This window comes from Gymnoscopelus braueri (genome assembly GCF_963280865.1).
Source record: "Gymnoscopelus braueri genome assembly, chromosome: 17".
NCBI lineage: Eukaryota > Metazoa > Chordata > Actinopteri > Myctophiformes > Myctophidae > Gymnoscopelus > Gymnoscopelus braueri.
The window spans coordinates 13,630,506-13,649,962 of record NC_137617.1 but is presented as its reverse complement, the minus strand read 5'-3'; the positions used below and the strand labels follow the sequence as shown (position 1 = coordinate 13,649,962).

At 45.4% G+C, this 19,457-nt stretch overlaps 1 protein-coding gene across 12 annotated transcripts in view; it reads left to right on the top strand.

Annotated features, from left to right (window-relative positions):
* Positions 1 to 17,235, top strand: part of tcf7l2 (transcription factor 7 like 2) — a 109,194-nt gene extending 91,959 nt beyond the window's left edge. For 2 of the 12 annotated variants that reach the window (XM_080455521.1, XM_080455518.1), the window contains 8 exons: positions 1,489 to 1,575; positions 6,805 to 6,927; positions 7,027 to 7,186; positions 7,351 to 7,458; positions 8,601 to 8,649; positions 10,015 to 10,065; positions 11,625 to 11,697; positions 16,165 to 17,235. In XM_080455521.1, the coding sequence (XP_080311647.1) occupies positions 1,489 to 1,575; positions 6,805 to 6,927; positions 7,027 to 7,186; positions 7,351 to 7,458; positions 8,601 to 8,649; positions 10,015 to 10,065; positions 11,625 to 11,697; positions 16,165 to 16,660 (1,147 nt within the window). In that variant the 3' untranslated portion in view covers positions 16,661 to 17,235. Of the gene's footprint in view, positions 1 to 1,488; positions 1,576 to 6,789; positions 6,928 to 7,026; positions 7,187 to 7,350; positions 7,460 to 8,589; positions 8,650 to 10,014; positions 10,066 to 11,624; positions 11,698 to 12,514; positions 12,588 to 16,164 lie in introns of all 12 variants that reach the window. The other 10 variants (XM_080455519.1, XM_080455511.1, XM_080455520.1 and 7 more) reach the window with 9 other exon arrangements.
* Positions 17,236 to 19,457: the final 2,222 nt, after the last annotated feature.

Genomic DNA, 19,457 nt, shown 5'->3' with positions numbered 1-19,457 from the left:
TGTAAGAGTATGGAGCTCATGTAATGTATAGACCAGTGGTTTTCAACCTTTTTCATATCAAGTTCCATTATTTATTCGGCATTTGAGCCACGGAACCACCATTTGATGAGATTTAGACTCTCAGACCCAAAACTTAGAATATTTTGTTATCGTTGGATACGATGTTGTCCACAATTCCATCATGCTGTATTGATGTGATACCAATAGGAGAGATAACAGGCAAATGTTGATCAAAATAACAATTCTTTAATTAAATGATGCAGATGTTTAGCAATGACAGCGTAAAATGAAACCAATGGACCCGTAAGGTTTCATTTGGTTTCATTTTACACTCTCAAGAGTTACAGATCTATAAGGGTCCATTTGGTTACCAACTCTCCATCATTTAGCTGGGGACCACCTGGAACCCCCTCAAGGACCACTGGTGGTCCCCGAACGACTGGTTGAGAACCACTGGTATAGACCGATGGCGATCTGACATGAAAATAAATTGCAAAGATGTTACTGTGTTACGTGTTCTCTATGGATGAGTTAAAGTATTATAGTTTGTCATAATAATGTACTAGTATATATGTGTATTGCTTTTTCGTTTTTGAAGCTGGTTCTCTCTCTCCTCCTCGTCCTGACATAGTATCTCTGTTTCAACTGGTCCGGGCTCTGTTCTAGAGCTCTGGTTGACCGTACCAACAGAGAGGGGTCTCTGACGTCATGTCCTTGAACCCAGAAAAGCCACTGACTGACTCCCGGGCCCTCGGAAGCTAAATTGCACGTACCTCAGGCCCCCACCATACCCCAACTTGGCTTCTTTATGGCAAACACTATTTTGCATGTCTCTGTATGGTCCAATTAGAGTAATGAACCGTGATTGCCAGTATTTTACCCACAATTCCACATGGGGGCTCTCCCCTGGTAACTCTTGTCAACACTTGTTAATATGACAAAAGGCTACAAATTAAGCTCTGTTAATTTAATGTTTTCTCACCGCGATCTAAATACCGGGAGAGGCCCCGAGCGCCGCGCCGGCGCCCTTTGATTCAGCCCGCACTTTATTTTGGTATAAATTTACATTCATTATTGTTTGTCTTTGGATGTGTAGACCTCAATTAGCGTGACGGCTCCATTAAAAGGGAGCCGCGCTTCGTCTTTAATTATCACAACAAAACACCTAGTTCCAGCTCAGGGAGAACGGGGGCCCCGGCTCTGTCGACACCGAGGCGCGGGGTTATGAAATTTAATTAGCCACTCCTATCAAGATTTGTGGCATTCAAATTGTTCAGAGTTTTCCCCCTCACTTTGATCTGCTCGCCTGCAATCCCCTAGATTTTTGTCCTGATCAAATGAGAATAAAGGGCCCCTGGATGGGGAGAGGAGGAGAGACGGAGGGCTTTACCTTCTTCTCCTCCGTCAGTTCTGTTCCTTTACCTTCTCTCCTTTTCTCTCCCCCCCACCACCTCACCTCACCCCACCCCTCCCCTCCCTCCTTCGCAGGCAAGGTCAACCTGTTTATCCAATCACAACAGGGGGTTTCAGACACCCCTACCCGACTGCACTCACTGTTAACGCATCCATGTCAAGGTGAGTCGAGCCCTGAGAGACATACGTGTGCACGCACGCATTCACACACATGCACACACACACGTCCCTGTAAAGGAGTAAACTGAGGCCAGTGAACAGGCGTCTCTTTCTCTCTCACACACACAGACACACACACACACACACACACACACACACACACACACACACACACACACACACACACACACACACACACACACACACACACACACACACACACACACACACACACACACACACACAGAACGGCAACAGCAACCTCTCCTTTAAGGAGAGCTCCCCGTCTGTGCGTTCAAAAGGCCAATTCTCCAGCGAGGGCTTCCAGCTAGCATGCATCAAATATTAATTATATTTATCATTTGTTTCTAATGAGGCCCCTGAAGAACATTTACCCCCACTGCATGTCAGGCAGATGTGAGATGTACTGAGGCCACGGCCTTGTTGAGAGTTGAGGAGACAGACAGACACAAACAAACAAACAAACACTTTTAAGTGGAATTAGGCAATACATACTGAATGCTGGGACTCACCGCTTGGCTAGCGCTTTGGTCCTCTGCCCCATTAAGGGTCCAGCTCAAGTGGTGCTCTGGACATAAGTGCACCCATGGGGGACGTGTGTGTTTCTGTTTTGTGTGCGCGTCTGTACGTGCATTAATTGCTGTTTTTTTTGTATGTATACTCTGCATATTGTTCCCTCTAGGGGGCACGGGTCCTCTGTATTGTGTGGGAAGCCAGAACGGGTTAACCACAGATGACAAATGGCCCAATGATTTGTGGGTTCGAATGTCCTCTTTACAAAACGAAAGCGACGAGGAAATAAAACAAACAATTCCATATGGTCCTGCACACACACACACACACACACACACACACACACACACACACACACACACACACACACACACACACACACACACACACACACACACCCTCCCCTCTCTGTGGAGGCTGATGCAGCTAGGGGACTTTTTTTGGAAGAGGCATGGTTTACAGTTAGGAGTCTAGGGACAAGGCCCTAGCATCAGTTTAATTACAGCTTGAGTGGAAAAGCAGCTCCCGGCGGCGTCACGTCGAGACCCTCGGTGACGTTGATGGATCACATAGAAAGAAGCTACAGGCAGCGGAGAGAGGCACATGGGGGCGTGGTGTTGTCCAAGGCCAAGTGCACTCGGAGCTGGGGGAACAGGCCGGGTGCATTAGAAAGAATGCTGACTTTGACATAAACTTGACAAAGTTGTCTGGGTTTTCTTTTGTTTAGTTTAGGTTTTTATATTTTATGTTAATGACGGTGGTTCTCAAACGTTTTTTTTTTTTTTTTATGAAACCCCCCTCAAGGAACCGTGAGGGACCCCACTTTGAGAACCTCTGGTTTATGATGTCACAGACAACCCCCCCCCGCCCTCTCCTTTCTAATGGTTCAAATGTCATTATTGCTGTGGAGATGGTGCTTGGCACCTGGCTCGTTCAGACCTCAGGGGGTCACAGGGTCGCCGAGCGGCTCTATTCAGAGGCCGGTGTCTGGCTGCAGCATCCATCTGACCTGGGCTCTTAAGTGGCCGCTAATTTGGCCCCTTAATGACAGTCTCCACGTTGCGATCATCTTATTTCCAGTGCCACTAATTGAATCTGCTTGTGTGTGTGTGTGTGTGTGTGTGTGTGTGTGCGTGTGCGTGTGCGTGTGCGTGTGCGTGTGCGGTGGGGGGGGGGGGGGGGTTGTCCAAGGGGAAGAGCTAATGCTCTGTGATGAGCCCCCTAATTGAATTAGCATAGCTGAATAGGTGGAGGGCTGTAGCAGGGAAGGTTTTAGCATGTCCCTGCAAAAGAAGCAGAAAAAAACCCAAGGCCACCGACTAATGTCTGATTTATACTGAGTTGCGCAACGGACATAGCCGATCTACAAGCTCACAATCAAGCTTGCGGATTGGCTGTGTTTGGTGCGTGACACCACCTTATGATGGAGCATAAAATGAACCGGTTTATCCAGTAGGGGGAGCGAAACTAATCAGATTTGCTTTGTTGACAGCTCGTTGCCATGACATAGCTAATTGATGCTCTGATGGAGGCTTCTTTGCCGAAAATAATGTGTAAAGCCTGATGATCTAAAATGAAAGAAAAAAAGGTAAACTGAGGCCATGTCTTGCTAATTTTTCTTTTATCGTAATCGTGTTTTTGGAGTGCCGCCATTCCATTTGACACGACTAATTGGCAAAAGAAAAAATAACCTAGTCATTAGATGGCTTTCAAAAGGCAACGTGTATAGTAGTGACATCTCAGCCAACACAGAGAGAGAGAGAGAGATGGTAGACTTGTAGTCTGCTAGGGAACAAGGTGTTAGCAAGAGAACAGCGCTTCCCTACCAGTCCCCGCGGTGCCACAGTCCAACTGAATTAGGATTCCGAGAACGAGGCAGCCTCGCGTCGCCCCCGGTCCCGCACTGGACACCTGGAAGAACCCAGGTCCTGTTAAAAAATACATCCTTCCAAGAGCAGAGGGGAGCAGAGCCAAGGAGAGCAGACGCGGTCATCAGAGCCAATGAAAGACATTATTTTGATAATGGGGTTGGAACGAGTACAAGACCATTATCTTGTGTGTGTGTGTGTGTGTGTGTGTGTGTGTGCGCACGCTCAAGCCCCTGTGACAGGTGGCTGGATATGTAAGCCCACCTCCCCTCGCCCCCTTAACGCCTAAGCCTGCCCTTTGATATGTACCCCCCCCCCCCCTCCTCCATCAACCTGCCTCTCTCTCTGTCTCTCCCCTATCTCTCTCTCTCTCCCTCCCTCTCTCCCTCTCTCGCTGGCGTGGTCATTACACATTAAACAGGCGCAGAGGGGCTACCCGCCTCACGTTGGCAATTAAATGGCCCTGGCTGATACCGGGCCTTGCTGTGACCCCCCCCCCCCCCCCAATCCCCTTCCACTAGCCAGTGCTACGTTTCAGATTGAGATGTAGACCTTGATGCCCGGGGGTAAGGGGTGTGTTGGGGTGGGGGTCTCTGCTCGGCTGTCTCTCTCTCTCTCTCTGTTGGTTAAATTGGTCCAAGGTGCGGCGCTCGGCAATGATGAGTCCGGATGATGATGATGATGGTGATGATGATGGCGGTGATGCCCCCGCGCTTCAAAGGGATGGCCGTCATGTTTAAACCATAACCTGGGCCAAGCGGAGGGAGCGGAGGGGGAAGAATGGTGGGGGTGGGTGGGAGAGGAAAAAAAAGAATCCAGATCTTAGAATAGAGGAAATTTTAACAAGTGCACACAGAGAGAAAGAGAGATAGAGAGAGGAGAGGGAAGGATGGAAGGGAGGGAAGGAGAAAAAGAGAGAGCGATAGCGGGTGGAAAACACAGCGGCCCTAATGATGGGCGATCTGCAGCCGGCGCTGCCACGCTCTCCTCCCATCAGCGGATGACATGGCACAAACACCAGTGTGTCTGATGAAGGGAGCGCAGGGGGAAAGGAGAGGGAGAGAGGGAGAGAGAGAGAGTTTGAGGGGGGAGTGCACTGGCACTCCCCTGAGATGGCCTCCGACAGAAAGTAGCTGTTCCTGGCGAGTTTATCCCCATCATTATATTCTGGCTCGGAGCCATGCAGCCAGACACAGCCCGATAATGAGCTGTTAAAAAAAAGAGAGGAGACGAATTATTCCTCCCCCTCCCGTGCCCCCCACAAATACCGTTCTCCCACCCCCCCCCCCCCCCCTCCCCCCATATCCTATTCCTTCATCCTACTCTCTCTCTCTCTCCGCCATTGCTGTACGGTCACACGTCACTGAGGCGAACGTACTGTAAACACACACACACACACACACATACGCAGAGTTTGAAATACTCTTAAGCGTGTAATTGCGTTCTTGTGACTTGCGTGCAAGCACACACGTGTGTGCACACACACACACACACACACACACACACACACACACACACACACACACACACACACACACACACACACACACACACACACACAGAGGTGGTCCATGTCAGCTGAACTCATTGAAGTTTATCTATAGCCAGTGTTTCAGGGAAGCTGTGACGGGTGAAGGATCAAAGATGTTTGGAGAAATACACGGATAAAAAATGGATAGATAAAAGGTCATGGATAGTGTTGATCCAAGTACAGCCTCCAAATCTGTTTATTATTGTTATTATGAATCTATTTTTCATTATTTTTCTTTTCGAGTAGTAAATGGCCTGCATTTCTATAGCACATTTAAGCATGGAGCTTTATAATGTGTGTTACGTTCACCCAGTAATTCCTTCACACATCGATGGTGGAGGAAACCATGCAAGGCACCGACCTGCTCGTGAGGAGCAGTTAGGGGTTCCTGGCTCTTTCTGACTTTGTGTCAAAGTGTCATTGAGCAAGCAACTGTACACCTAACTGCTTCCAATGAGGGTGGTAGCTTGGTATGAATGTTTGAGTGAGTGGGAGAAAGTAAGACACATTTTAAAGCACTTTGGATAAAGGTGCCGTAGACATGTAAACCATGCACCTTTTAACTATGATGAGGAGGGTTGTGTCTAGGACCAATTTGGATCATTCACAAATGGCCTGTGAGATTTATTCTTACGCTTTCAGCTGCCCCTTCTTGCTGCCACACAATACAACTGTTCCATAGTGACCTGTGAATGTGATGGTTTTCTATAATTGTTTGTGTGAATTACTGAAAATGTATGCGTGCCTTGTATAATTCTATTGGCTGGACCCTATCTTGTAAATGCAAGACTTGCACAAACTGCACTTTCCAAAAACGGAAATTCACACTTGATTTTTGCTTGTGAATAACAATTTAGGCTCCAGCCATAAACATTGACTGTACACGTACATGTTTGCATGGTTCAAGTGTTACTGTCTTTGCGGCCGGGGTCCAAGTCCGTTCCCCTGGAAAGGAATCCATAAAAGCGTCTCGATCTTGGGACCGAGAATTCCTTTCGAGAAAACACAGCAGAGCGGAGTTGAAGCCCCGGCCATTGTTGACCACTTAGATATACAATGCCTAAATATACTTTGTTGCAAAATAGTGAAAATAGACGATCTACAAACTCACAACACGCCGTGTCGCGACACGTTGTGAGCTTGTAGGTCTTTTATTTTTGTTATTTAAAAAAATAAATTGAGATTGAGAAAGTGTACAATGTTGAGTCTTGTGTGTATAACATACATGTTTGTGTCTCATTTCCCCATTTCACCCGGCCGTGACCACTCTGACGATTTACGCAGTTTCCTGTCCTCCAGATTCCCCCCGCACATGGTCCCCCCCCACCATAGTTTGCACGCCACGGGCATCCCACACCCGGCCATCGTCACGTCCAACGTCAAGCAGGAGTCGTCCCACAGCGACATCAGCTCACTCAACTCGTGAGTACTAGCGCCTCCTACCGACACCGCGCTCGTTTATTCACGCAGCTGAACTGCGGGCCTTTTACCGTGGCTAACTGTCCCGTCCTCTGCCAACAGGAAACACGACCAGAAAAAAGAGGAGGAGAAGAAGAAACAGCCCCACATAAAGAAGCCACTTAACGCCTTCATGCTCTATATGAAGGAAATGCGAGCCAAGGTGGTGGCCGAGTGTACGCTGAAGGAGAGTGCCGCCATTAACCAGATCCTGGGACGGAGGGTAAACACTCTGTTCCAGTCTTACTTCTCCACCAAAAATGGCCGCTTAATTGTAAACTTAGACGATATTGAAAACGGCAAACACAAATTCCACACCATAAAATAAATCATTTGTAGAAAAGGAAAGAAAAATCATTCTTTTCTGTCATTTGTGTCGATCCACAGTGGCATGCGCTATCACGAGAGGAACAGGCCAAGTACTACGAGTTGGCCAGGAAAGAACGACAGCTTCACATGCAGCTGTACCCCGGCTGGTCAGCACGAGATAACTATGTAAGTTTTGAAGTTTACAAGTCGTAATGGCTCCCTTACTCGATGAACAATAGTTTTTGACTTTTTAGTTAGCAGGCCCCAAACCCCCTTCCTCAGACTGATAGTCTCCTTGGATCTTTTGAGACCTGACAAAGTCCCCAAAAGTCCTTAACTGTACTAGTGGCACATACCATACCATCCACGATACCATCCACTGCAAGATTAATGGCGGCACTCTCCTTCATCGCACTCTCGACCATCACCTTGGCTCGCGGGTGAGCATCTTTCTTTGGTGTTTCGCCCAGGCGGACAGGGTTTTGAGGTTTGGTTTAGGCATTATTTCTGTGAGTTTAGGGTTAAGCATAGTGTTTGTGAGTTTAGGGTTAGGTTTAGGTATAGTTTTAGTGAAGTTATATGTTAGGGTTTAAGCGCAATCAAGGCGAAACACCAAAGAATATGAGAGTGCCCTTGGCTCGCAGCGATACCATCCACCGCAAGATAAAGCTAGCTAGTTATGCTGATGATTAGCCACTATCGTTCAGGATGCATAGCTCTGCTGCAGAAGCTATAAACAATACAAATGAGTGGGAAGGCTCATAATTTTGTGTCCAGTATTGGAGCAAGTTGAATCCTTAAAACCTATTATGCTTTGTTTACCTTTGTTTTACTTTTTCCCTCTACACCAAGTATCTACGCCAAAAATAGCTGCTCTACAGGCTCACAAATTGTGAGCTTGTAGATGTGCTATTTATTTCGAATGTTTGCCCCCAGAATAGGGGCGCCAGGCTGCATGTGGTTAACCAGTGGAGCCCAGAGAAATCTTGTCTCCCACACACACATACACACAGGACTAGAGCCCATGATGTCTCAAAAAAAAGATGAAGAAATAAGACAAAAGACCGGCAGCAAAAGAAGAAAAAAACATTAAAAATAAGACGGAGAAGGGAACATTCAATGCTGGCCTGCTGTGGCTGTTGTAAACCAGAGGGCAGAAAATACATTTCAGAAAGTCAGACAGAGGCGAAAGAAAGAATGATAAAACAAATAAGTAAACACTAGGATGTTTGTGGTAGGCTCTTCTACAATATAATAACTAAGGTTCTTGTCTGTTACTATCTTCTTTTTTTTTCTTTTCTCTTTCTATTTTTTTGGCATGTAACCAGGGTAAAAAGAAGAAGAGAAAAAGGGAGAAGCAGCAAGCAGAGGGCAATGGTAAGCAAGCCTCAATTATCTCCCATGTTAGGAGACTGCCATCATGTGTCAGCCATATGTGACATGTCATAAAGCTGCAATCCATAACTTTTTGTTTTAGTGAATAAAATGTTACTTTTGGTGTTTGGTCTCCCTGCTCTTTATAGAATACTGTGGTCGGGCAGGACCACTAGTGGTCGACAAGTGGTACTGCTTGAAGGTCAAGTTTAGGCACTTGTGTGGGGGGACCTGGGTTTTGAATCTTGGATAGAACATGAAAGTTACGGATTGCAGCTTTAATCACTTGAGCCCTGTTTTCCAAAAATGTTTTGAAAATATGTTTTTAGAATTAGCTGATCTAAAAGCTCACACACAGCACATTGCGGTGCAAAGCTTGTAGACCAGCTGTCTTCAAAACATTTTGGGGAGATCTTCGTCTATAGCGACTTTCCCAAAATTAGGGATGCCAGGGTTAAAGTGGTTAAAGACTAGCTATGGTTTGTGTTTCATTTTTAGCTTCTTATGGTATTATTGTGCCTGGCTCAAGTGTGTGTATGTGTGTGTTGTTGTTTTATTTCATTATTATTATGATGTTTTTGAATGTAGTTATGCTACCCAATGCAATATTTACATGGTAGAGTTGCTTGTAACCCCCCCCCCCCCCCCATCCGTCCCAAGTCTTCCCCAGCTAATAATAATTGAATATGCATGATCCCCAAACCCCACCCCCTCCCCTCTCTCCCTCCTAACTCCCCCTCCCAACTCCACCTCACCTCCCCTCTGACACCCCCCCCCCTCTCTCCCTCCTCCCCCTTTGCCCCCAGCATTGTGATACTGTGATACCGTGTGTTTTGAGAATGTGAAATCTAAGCATTGTGAGAGCCATTAACGTTTGCCAGTGTGTGTGTGTGTGTGTGTGTGTGTGTGTGTGTGTGTGTGTGTGTGCGTGCGCACGCGAGTGTATGTGTGTTGTGTGCGTGCGTGCGTGGTTCCGTATTATCATGCCTGTACCCTGCAGATAGATTGTGCTTGTACTGTGTGTGTGTGTGTGTGTGTGTGTGTGTGTGTGTGTGCGTAGATGTGCATGCATATGTGTGTGCCTGCTTGCCTGCCCCCCCCCTGCTCCCTCCCTTAACCCCCCTCCGCTTGCCTTCACGCATGCTTTTAATATCAACATAAACTAAATCACACCCACGTCTTTTAAAATTAAGGAGGTTTGCTTAATGCTGCTATTTATCCATCCTTTTTATTCTTTCTGATCATGTTGTGAGTTGACGAGGACTAAAATGTCGATCTTTTTTTTTTTTTGTCTACATGTGTTCTGCGTTCTCGTTCTGGGTGACGGATCGCTTCTTGAAGGCCTCTCTATCTGTTCTTTTTTTTCAGAACACAGAGAATATTTTCCAAACCCTTGCCTTTCACTCCCTCCGATTACAGGTGCTAATGTCATTTTGAGTATTAAATTACTAACTAATGTTTTATTCCTTCTTATCTTAATTCATGTGTATTTATGTATCCGTGAATGTGCCAGTTGTAGAATGATGAGAGCAGTCTTAAGCTTAAATGCTACAATTTTTTGAAATAATGTTTCTATTTGCTTTTGTTTGCTGCCTTTTCTTTAAAAAAAAATAATGCTATTGTTTGTTTTTGGTTTTAGGAAAGGTTATGTTTGATTAAAATTATTGCTATTATTGACATTAGTTGAAGGAGTTAGCTAAGCCCTATATACTTATTCATAGAATGATTAACGATAGTAGCCAATCTACATGCTCACAACTCCAATTGTGAGCTTGTAGATCGGCTATTACCGCAATTATTTTGAAAATGTTCGCCTATAATGACTTGGCCCAATATAGGGACCCCAGGTTTAAAAATGGTTTAAAGCTAGCTTGTGAACTATGATCTTATGATGTCAGGGTAAACCTCCTTAATCTATATGCTTTCTGTAGCTGTGCTTGTGCCTACTCTAATAGGCCAGCATGAATTTGGCCTACCCCCTCTGTTTAAAACTGTCTATAATCAGACTAGAACCAGATTCAAACACCTGCAGCACTGCACAACATTCTAAAGGCTCATTTTGTGCCTTGTTTCACGACTCTTTCGCTTGACAAAAAATGACATATTGTCAACTGAACAGAGTGGCGAAGCAAGTCACGGCACTTGTCGAAAGAGTCACACGACGAGGTGCAAATGAAGCCTAACTTTTTGACTCTTGTCACCGCGATCTCCGTCTGATAATGACTACCATTACAGACTGGAGGTCCACTGGTGACACACAGTTCCTGTCGTGGTCAGTGATGCTGTGGGCTGTTTGATACCAGGTCCTGAGGACTAGATTATTTTCCCTTGCTATCTGAAACAGCCTTCTATTACTGCTTATTCTTGCCACCTTGAACCCGAACCTTTTTTTCAAATAACACAGCTTTGACAACAGCTAGCTTTTAAAGCAATGCAGTGCATTCAACCCCCTCCCCCACCCCAACCCCTTTTGTATGCTCGCTCTAACAAATAAGCACTACTACTTTTTGATTTCTTGTTTCCAATCAGAGTTCTAGATCACATGATTGAAAAAAAAAGCTACTGCTTTGACTCGTTTGCACACTTACGAATTGAGCCTTTTTGCCTGCATTTTGATTTCCCTAACGTCTGAAAACACACACTAACCCGTGTCTTCTGACAGTCTGTGCATTTTCTCTTTAAAAAAAGGCATACTTGATATCTCTTGACAATGGCTTGCATCTAGTATGTACACTGGGGATGGGATGATGGTGGGGGGGGGGTATTAATTTAGCTGAATAAGCCACAGCAAAAGCTTCACAGATTTACCGGTGTCTATTCTTTCTCCCCTTTATTTCTTATCTTCTATTTATTTATTTGATTTTTTTCCCTCTTCCCCTGTTTTTGGTTCCATTTCTCCTCCTCTGTGCTGGCTTCCCCGTCCCCTTCCCCTCCTCCCTTACCCCCCCCCCCCCCCCCCCCCGTTATTACCTCATCAGACCTGAGCGCTCCTAAGAAGTGTCGAGCGCGCTTTGGCCTCGACCAACAGAATAACTGGTGTGGCCCATGCAGGTGTGTACGGTGTCCGCCCGCACCGGCCGGGGGCCAGGCGAAGGCTGGGTTGCACTGTACGCTGGGACGATCCTCCTCCTCTTCCTCCTCCCTCCTCCTCGTCCTCTTCCTTCTCCTCCGCTCTCTCTCTCTCTCTCTCTGTCGCTGCCTTCCTCCCTTCTACCTGCCCAACGGTTTGTCTGTTCCATCTTGTCCGGCCAGGCTATCACCATCACCTCTCGGCTTCCTCCAGCCACGCCCCCCTGCCAGTCTAGCTTTGCCTCTTTTTATACGTAGGTGCCAACCAGTATGATTCTGTTTTGTTTTAGGGGCGGGGTTCTTCTTACGCCTTTTTTTTTGGGAAGAAGGGTGTGTATGGAATGAATGTTGGGTCTGTTTGTGCAACAAATAGAAAAAGCCCGCCCTCCGACCAAACCCTGGGCGTCCAATCTAACTGAAAGTGTGAAAATGGACCCTCGCGGCCTACAGTTTCACAGTTGGATTGGCACTCCAGATTTTCACTGAGTGGGTTTGATTACAGGACCAAACTGTAAGCCCCCCCCCCACCCCCCTTTTTTAAGGATGGTGAGGAATCCAGACATGGCAGTGTCGGCGGAGGAGTTGACGTGATGATGGCTTGGTCAAAAAAAATGTTGCGGAGGATGTCCCAGTGTCAACCAGCCTAAACCTAAGCCCTGGCCACGTGTTTGTGTCTGTGCAATGACGTGTCCGTTTTCTTTTTTTCTTTCTCGTTTTTGTTTTTCGTTTTGTGTCTCTGTGTGTGTGTATGTGTGTATGTACGTACGTGTGTTCGTTGTCCTACCTCTTTGGCTAACAGATGCAAATACCCCAAAGAAGTGTCGTGCCTTGTTCGGGCTTGACCAGCTGAGTTTATGGTGCAAACCATGCAGGTATAACTCCCGTTAAGTATCTGTGAGAGGAGGCCCAGACACAATGAGCAGCCTCCTTCTCCCCTCCTTGATTACTTGTACAGATATATTCTATCTAGAGCAAACAACAACAAAAAAACGTGTGTCTCTCCTTCAATGTGGTAACATATGGCAAACTGCTCTGCTCCTTTTTGTCTCCCCCACCCCCCCTTAACCAAGGAGGGCTTTCCACACTGTAAACCTCCCCTCACGCAGTGCAACTGCTTTTCAATCCCTTTTTCAAACCCACGACAAGGTTTTTAAGCCCGCCATGGCAGAAAATGGATTTACAAAACGAGATGACTTTTGGAGATAAACATTGATCCGGTGTCTAGCCGCCATTTACAGCACTGGTTCTCAATTCCGGGTCCTGGGACCACCAGGGGGTCAACTCTGAGAGTGTACAAATAGAACCAAAAGAGGTACTCTTATGGTTCCATCTGTTGAATTGTACTGTGTAGATTGGGGTCCCTAAGATGAAGAAAAATTGTACACTCTCAGAGTTACAGACCCATAAGGATCCATGCCCTGGACCGGATTTTGAGAAACAGTGATTTACAGCATGGCTAATCTAATACACATCTAATACACATGGCTAATCTAATACACTAATACAGTGAAAACATTCATTCTCATGGTCCCAACAGTTTTGGTCCAAATCCATTTTCTAGCCAGGCAGTAGATATATTTCCACTGTCATGTACAGTAGTATGTCCTAATTGGCGCCCTTTTTTTGAAATAACCATGTCGTGCTTTACAAACCTGGCCCTGCTTCCTCAGAGGGCCCGTTCAGTGACACTCTCTTTCTATGCCCTCTTCCTTCTCCTTCTCCTCCTCTTCCTCCTCCTTGTCTTCCTCCAAACTTCCTCTCTAATAACCCTTACTTAGTCCCTACCTGTTGTCTTTCTGTTCTGACACAAGCAGTCTTTGAATTGGGAATATTTTCATGGTAGGTATTTGTTTCTGCTAAGTAATACCCTTTTCTGTGTCTGGCTTGCACTGCGCCCTCACCACTGAACACCCCCCCACCCACTGTTTCCTCGCTCTTCTCTCCATGACTTTCAACCATTTACCACACATCGTTCGGTATTGCACATCAGGGGCATGCAAAACCTGATATGCTTCGTATCTCAGGGCTGTTTCTTTTGTAATGATTTATTTGAATAAGCCTCAAGTATCAGGATCCAGTTAAGATGGTTTTGTACGTCAAAAATGAAGAGCTCATTCACAATTTATGAGCCCATTTTTGAGCCGCGGTATTCGTTTTTGTTCAGGGACAGGTGAGTCAAATTAATAGCCGCTTTTATTTTTAACCGTTTCCTTTCATCTTCTTTTTTTACGATCTCTGAACATTTGAAGTGAAAATGACTCAGCATGCGGCCTGTCATTGATTGGCCGTCTTACACGCCATCGCTTCGACATAGTGATGTTAGCGATACACCATTCCAGCTGATATATATTCCTTAGGCAGTCACGGGAAATGATGGAGAGCCAGGCAAGAGTCAAGACAGACCAGGGCGATGGGAGAGCCTCGTAATTCAGCGTTCGTCTTGGAAGCCGAGAGGTTAAAAGACCTCACCGGGCTCCATTTCCTAAAAGATGCATCTGGTGTAATTCCCCCCCGAGACCAGAGAGGAGAAATCAATAAACGTGCACGGGCACATGTTATGAATCGATACGTCTGTTAAAAAATGGATATTAGCTCATTTGTAGCAGTTTGACAGGCACTTATCACTCGGAAGACACCGTAGAACAAGACGTATAGCCGGGCGCGGGCAAACTGATAGCTTTTTGCTCCGGTAAAGGACAATCAATACACTCCAGCTCACAATGCTAGGAACGTACAAAGCACTTAAAAGCCCGGCACACTCCACTCCCTCATCCCTCGCCTCTTTCTCCGTGTTTTCCTGTTGTCTTCCGTGTTGTGTGCCTGCACTCCTGGATAATTTGTCCGGCTTATCAGGAATGCATGCTCCTCTCCCATTCTTCCATGCATGCCGTCACGGTGTCGTGAGTTCTCAGTGTCAATGTATCGTTACTTTCTTTCTCACTCTCTTTTTTTTTTTAATCTCCACTTATCCTGTCATTCGCCTCAACCTCACACGTATCCGTGCGACACTTAGTACAGTACAGGCAGGGGTATGACTTGAGAAACAGGCCTTACCCTGAAATGAACGGCCACACATAGAATTCCACAGGCCTCCGTCCGGCTCTACTCTTACTTCTTTTGTTCTCCCATTATTTCTGGATCACCTTAGCTTTTCTTGTCTTTTCTTTCTTTTCCTCCCGCGCTGCCTGTCCCTGTGAGCTAGCCGTCTTAAACTACACATGGCCTTCAGGCATCCTTGTGATGGAGCAGAGAGAGAGAGGGAGACAGACAGAAAGGAGAGGAGGGGGAGGGTCAATGTAGAGGTCAGGATAAAGATGAGTTGGGCAGAGATTCCCCCTTTAACCAAATCTCAGCACAACATTCAGAACACAGCCACCGCCGATAAGCACAATCCCCTCTACTTCTTCGTTCTCTAAAACTGGCCTCCCCCCCACCACCCCGACCCACCCCCTGCGGTGTAGTTGCATTGTGGAGCTCGGTTCCACGGAGCAGGGGATGGGTTTGGCTCCCGGGCAACGCCAGACAGGGGGGGAGGGGAGGGGGAGGGGTCCCGACCCGAAGCGAGAAATGCAAACACAATGCCGTGACCCCGCGTGCACGCATTCACGTCTTTGGGGGGACAAGATACGAGGTAGTGTGTGGATCTTGTTGACTTTTTAGCCTCGCATACAAACTCGGTTCCCCTGGGAGAAGAGAGAGCTAGTAGAGAGATGGAGAGAGAGAGAGAGAGGCCAATGAGATGGGGGGGGGGGGGCCCTAACTTCAGGTTGCTCACCCAGCCGAGACGAGCGCACTAGATTAGCCAAGAATTACATGTAGTCGATACACATTCATAAAGGGTGTTCGTTAACCACTTAAACCCAATATACTGCGTCGTACGACGGCTAGCGGAAATAGACGATCTACAGGCTCCCCAGACATTGCAATGCAGCGCTTATTCTTTTAAATGTTTTCACATTTTCGCTTATAATGACGGGTCCATAATAGGGACGCCAGGGTGAAAGTGGTAAAAAACAAACAAAAAAACTGCTCATTTTCATCGCTTCCTTTCATCCTCATTGTGTCTCTCCTGGTTCTTCTCGTGGCACTTTCCTGTTGTCTGATCCTTCCTGTCTGTCTGTCTGTCTGTCTGTCTATCTGTTCAGTAGGGGGTTGGGGGGATATTGGGAACCTGACGGTGACCTTTAGTGACCGTTATTGCCTTCATGAAGGCTCCCAACGCTACTTGAATGCACCTGAACAAAGCAAACAAAACAAAAAACGGCAGCAATCACCATCTGAATGCGCACGTTAGATCTGACAGTAAATCGGCCCATCTACCAAAGCGCGGTGCATTCAAGTAGCTTTGCCGCCAAAGCCTTTTGTGTGTTTTTGTTAGATTTCAAGACATTGATGCTAAAAGACTCTTTTCTCTTTTTTTGTTTCTTCTCGCCTTGGTCCCCGCTCCAGGAGAAAAAAAAAGTGCATTCGCTACATCCAAGGTGAAGGCAGCTGTGCCAGTCCTCCTTCTTCGGACGGAAGCTTACTAGACTCCCCCCCTTCCTCCCCTTCCTCCTCCGTGGCTCCTTCCCCTTCCTCGAAAGAGCCCAGACCTCAGACTGAACAAATGCAACCTCTCTCACTGACTATGAAACCGGCCCACCACCAGACACTCCACCCCCCCCACCACCACCTCCTAGTCGGGCCTCCTCCCCCACCGCCTCCTCCGCCATCTTTGGTTCAGATGGAGAACTCGGCGGCGGGCCGCAAAACGCCCGGCGGCGCCTCCTCCCACAACGGAGCCCACGAGCGCGGCGACGTCTCGTCCTCGCGGCAGCGGGGCTCCTCCTCGGTGGCGCCGTCCCTGGGCCGGCCGTTGGCGTCGATGTGTCATTCCCACTCGCTTCACCCCAGCTCCACGACGGCCCAGCAGCCTCTGTCGCTCGTGACCAAGTCTATAGAATAGTCTGTTCTCTCTACTCCAGATCTCGCTCTTTATTTTTCTTTTCTTTTCTAAAGCTCTGTTCAACAAACAAACACCTTTACCGGGCCCCGTCTATGTCTCTCTTTCTCTCTCTCGCTGATGAATTTCACTTCAATCGTTTTCCTTGGTTTGTTTTTTATGTTTCTGTGCCATACGGCTTTAAAAGATTTGTTATTGTTTTTATTAAAAGTTCATTGGTCAATATTTGACCCATCATTATTGAAAAAATATATAATTATTATAAAGAAATAATACAATGAGCTGTAGTATAGCTTTGTGAATCTGCCAAATTTTTATGAATTTTGTTTGTCTTTTTATTTGTAGTGTTGAAGCAGCACACCAGAATAGTTCAACTTCAAAATGGTTTAAAAGACATTATAAAACAGGTAGGCTAGATAATTCAATGAGCCCTTTTTTCTTGAAAAGAGTTGGTTCTCCTTTATTATTTGTATTAAATACGAGCCTGCGAACCAATCAACCGACACCTATCGATCCCTGGGAGGGTACTTGGGGGGGGCTTGCGCAGACACCTCTCTGAGGAACAACTTTAATTGTGATGTTACCTGTTCTTGTTTAAATGTACAGAAATAATAGGGGTGGGAGGGAAGGGGGGGGATTACTGTGTTAAATATGCATTGTTCCATTGCGTTGTCTTTTTCTTTTTGTTGTTTACCTTGGGGGAGGAGTCAAATGGGAGGTTGGGGTGGACTTGAGGGGAGGTTTGGGGTGGGAGGGTTGTGGGTGTTCAATACAAAATGTCACAACGCTAGGACCAGTAGTATTTATTGCTTTAGAGATTGCTTGTCGTATCTTGTACGTGTCCCTTTTTGATTTTTTTTTTCTTAATACATTGTACAAATATTTTTTCTTAAGGTAAGCGACTTATATATATATGAATGACCCATTTTTACAAGGAGGTTTTGAAAAGGAAAATCTTTTGTTTTTGTTTTGTTTTTGTTTTTTTTGTTTTCGTTGTTTTGACAGATTAATTTCTTTCCTTGCTGAAACCCTGGGTTCCACTCAGTCGTACTGTGTAAAGATCTCATGAACAGAAGTATGCACAACGTCATTTCAACAGATGCGTCTATAAGCCATTTTACAAAACAAAAAAGAAGAAAAGAAAACTTGAATACGAGGGACAGTGGGTACCGTGTCTTCAGTAGTTGGAAACATGTCTAAAGCCCTTCTTTTTTATCGCAGTCACATCGCGCAGACTGTAGATTCATGTACAGATTTTTCCGTGCCAAATTTTGTGATAATTTTCTCCCCCCTCTAACAACGCTGTAGGTTATTTTTTTCTTCCAATGCCATTCTTTGCTGTGACGTTACATAGATTGCTATGTATGTAGTATAAATGTTGCTATAACAAATGTGTTTGGTAGCAGATTGTCAAATATTAAAAATTTAAACTTAATAAAAAGACGGACATCATACTGTATAAACCCACGAGGGCCAAAATTATGTATATTAGGAGGTTCATAAAAAAACTATTAAATACAAAAAAATACACAAACTGCCACTTTTAAGTACACTACTACATATAGGTAGATAGAAAAAATAGGCATGTTGATGTTGCAAGAGGCTGTAAAAAAGAAAAAAAAAAGAAAAAAAACTACAAGAGAATCATCCACTCGGTGCCATTGTAGTTGACATGACGCGACTGTAAACTGTCGATTTCTTCTCTGGTTTATTAAGATGCTAATGATAAATAGTTTGAATGTTTCCTTAACGGCTGTGATGTTCCTGTTCTATTTTATGCTCTTATTTTTATTTTATTTTTATTTTTTTTGGTTTGTTTATTTTATTTTTCTCTGTTATTTTAAATGGTTCCAAAAACCATGTTTTTTTTGTAATGAATAAATGTTTATGCTGTACAGTCTCTGTAGCATGCAGTTCTGTATTAATAAAAGCGACTTAGTATGTGCATCTTTGTCTTATATTTTGTGTTAATTCCGGTGGTTAATTCACTAGACGAGGACATGGAAGGTCTGAGCATACAATCAGGTGAGCATTTCTCTTCCAAGTTTAGTATTTCTTCTAATCTACTTAGATAAAAGCTAAAACAAGGCTTTAAAATGTGTGGTACGTTAGCTGTCAATATATCACACTTGACCCTACAGTATATACTTCATCGTATGACAAATGGCGAAAATTTAAAGTCAAAAAATGTTTGAACATTTCAAAACGGACACCAAGGTTAAAGCGGCACTATGTAACTCTTTTTTCTAATGAATAAAATGTAATTTTGTCCAATCTGTATGGTAGAGTATGTTAATACAATATAACTTATACAATTGGGGTGGTTGTATTTTGTCTCCCTGCTCTTCTATTGAGACATTTAGATCATGTCAAAGGTCATGTTTCACCTAGACACAGGATCTGACACGAATTTTGACCTGAAGATTCAACCTGAGCAAGCAGGCAGGCTCTATTAACTCAATGGTGAAAAGAAAAACATTACTATATATTATATGTGGCATATTACTGTAATTATGCCACAGTTTCAACTAGAAAAGTGCCGGGTTGCCTACCCAGAGCTGTGTCAGTCGTGAGGTTAAGCTGTCGGGACATAAAAGGAAGGTTAATGGTGTTAATAAAGATTGTACCTTGAATGAGTAAGTCCGGAGAGGTTTATTGTCGGTATCAGCCATTGTCTGTCCTAGGGACAATGCGCTAAACCCCCTGGGAGATGGATTGCTGAGGGATGAGCGCCACATCCACCATCAAGTCCCAGTATTTACACAAGTTGTGCTTCCACTCTTGTTGGCCTAATTTGGCG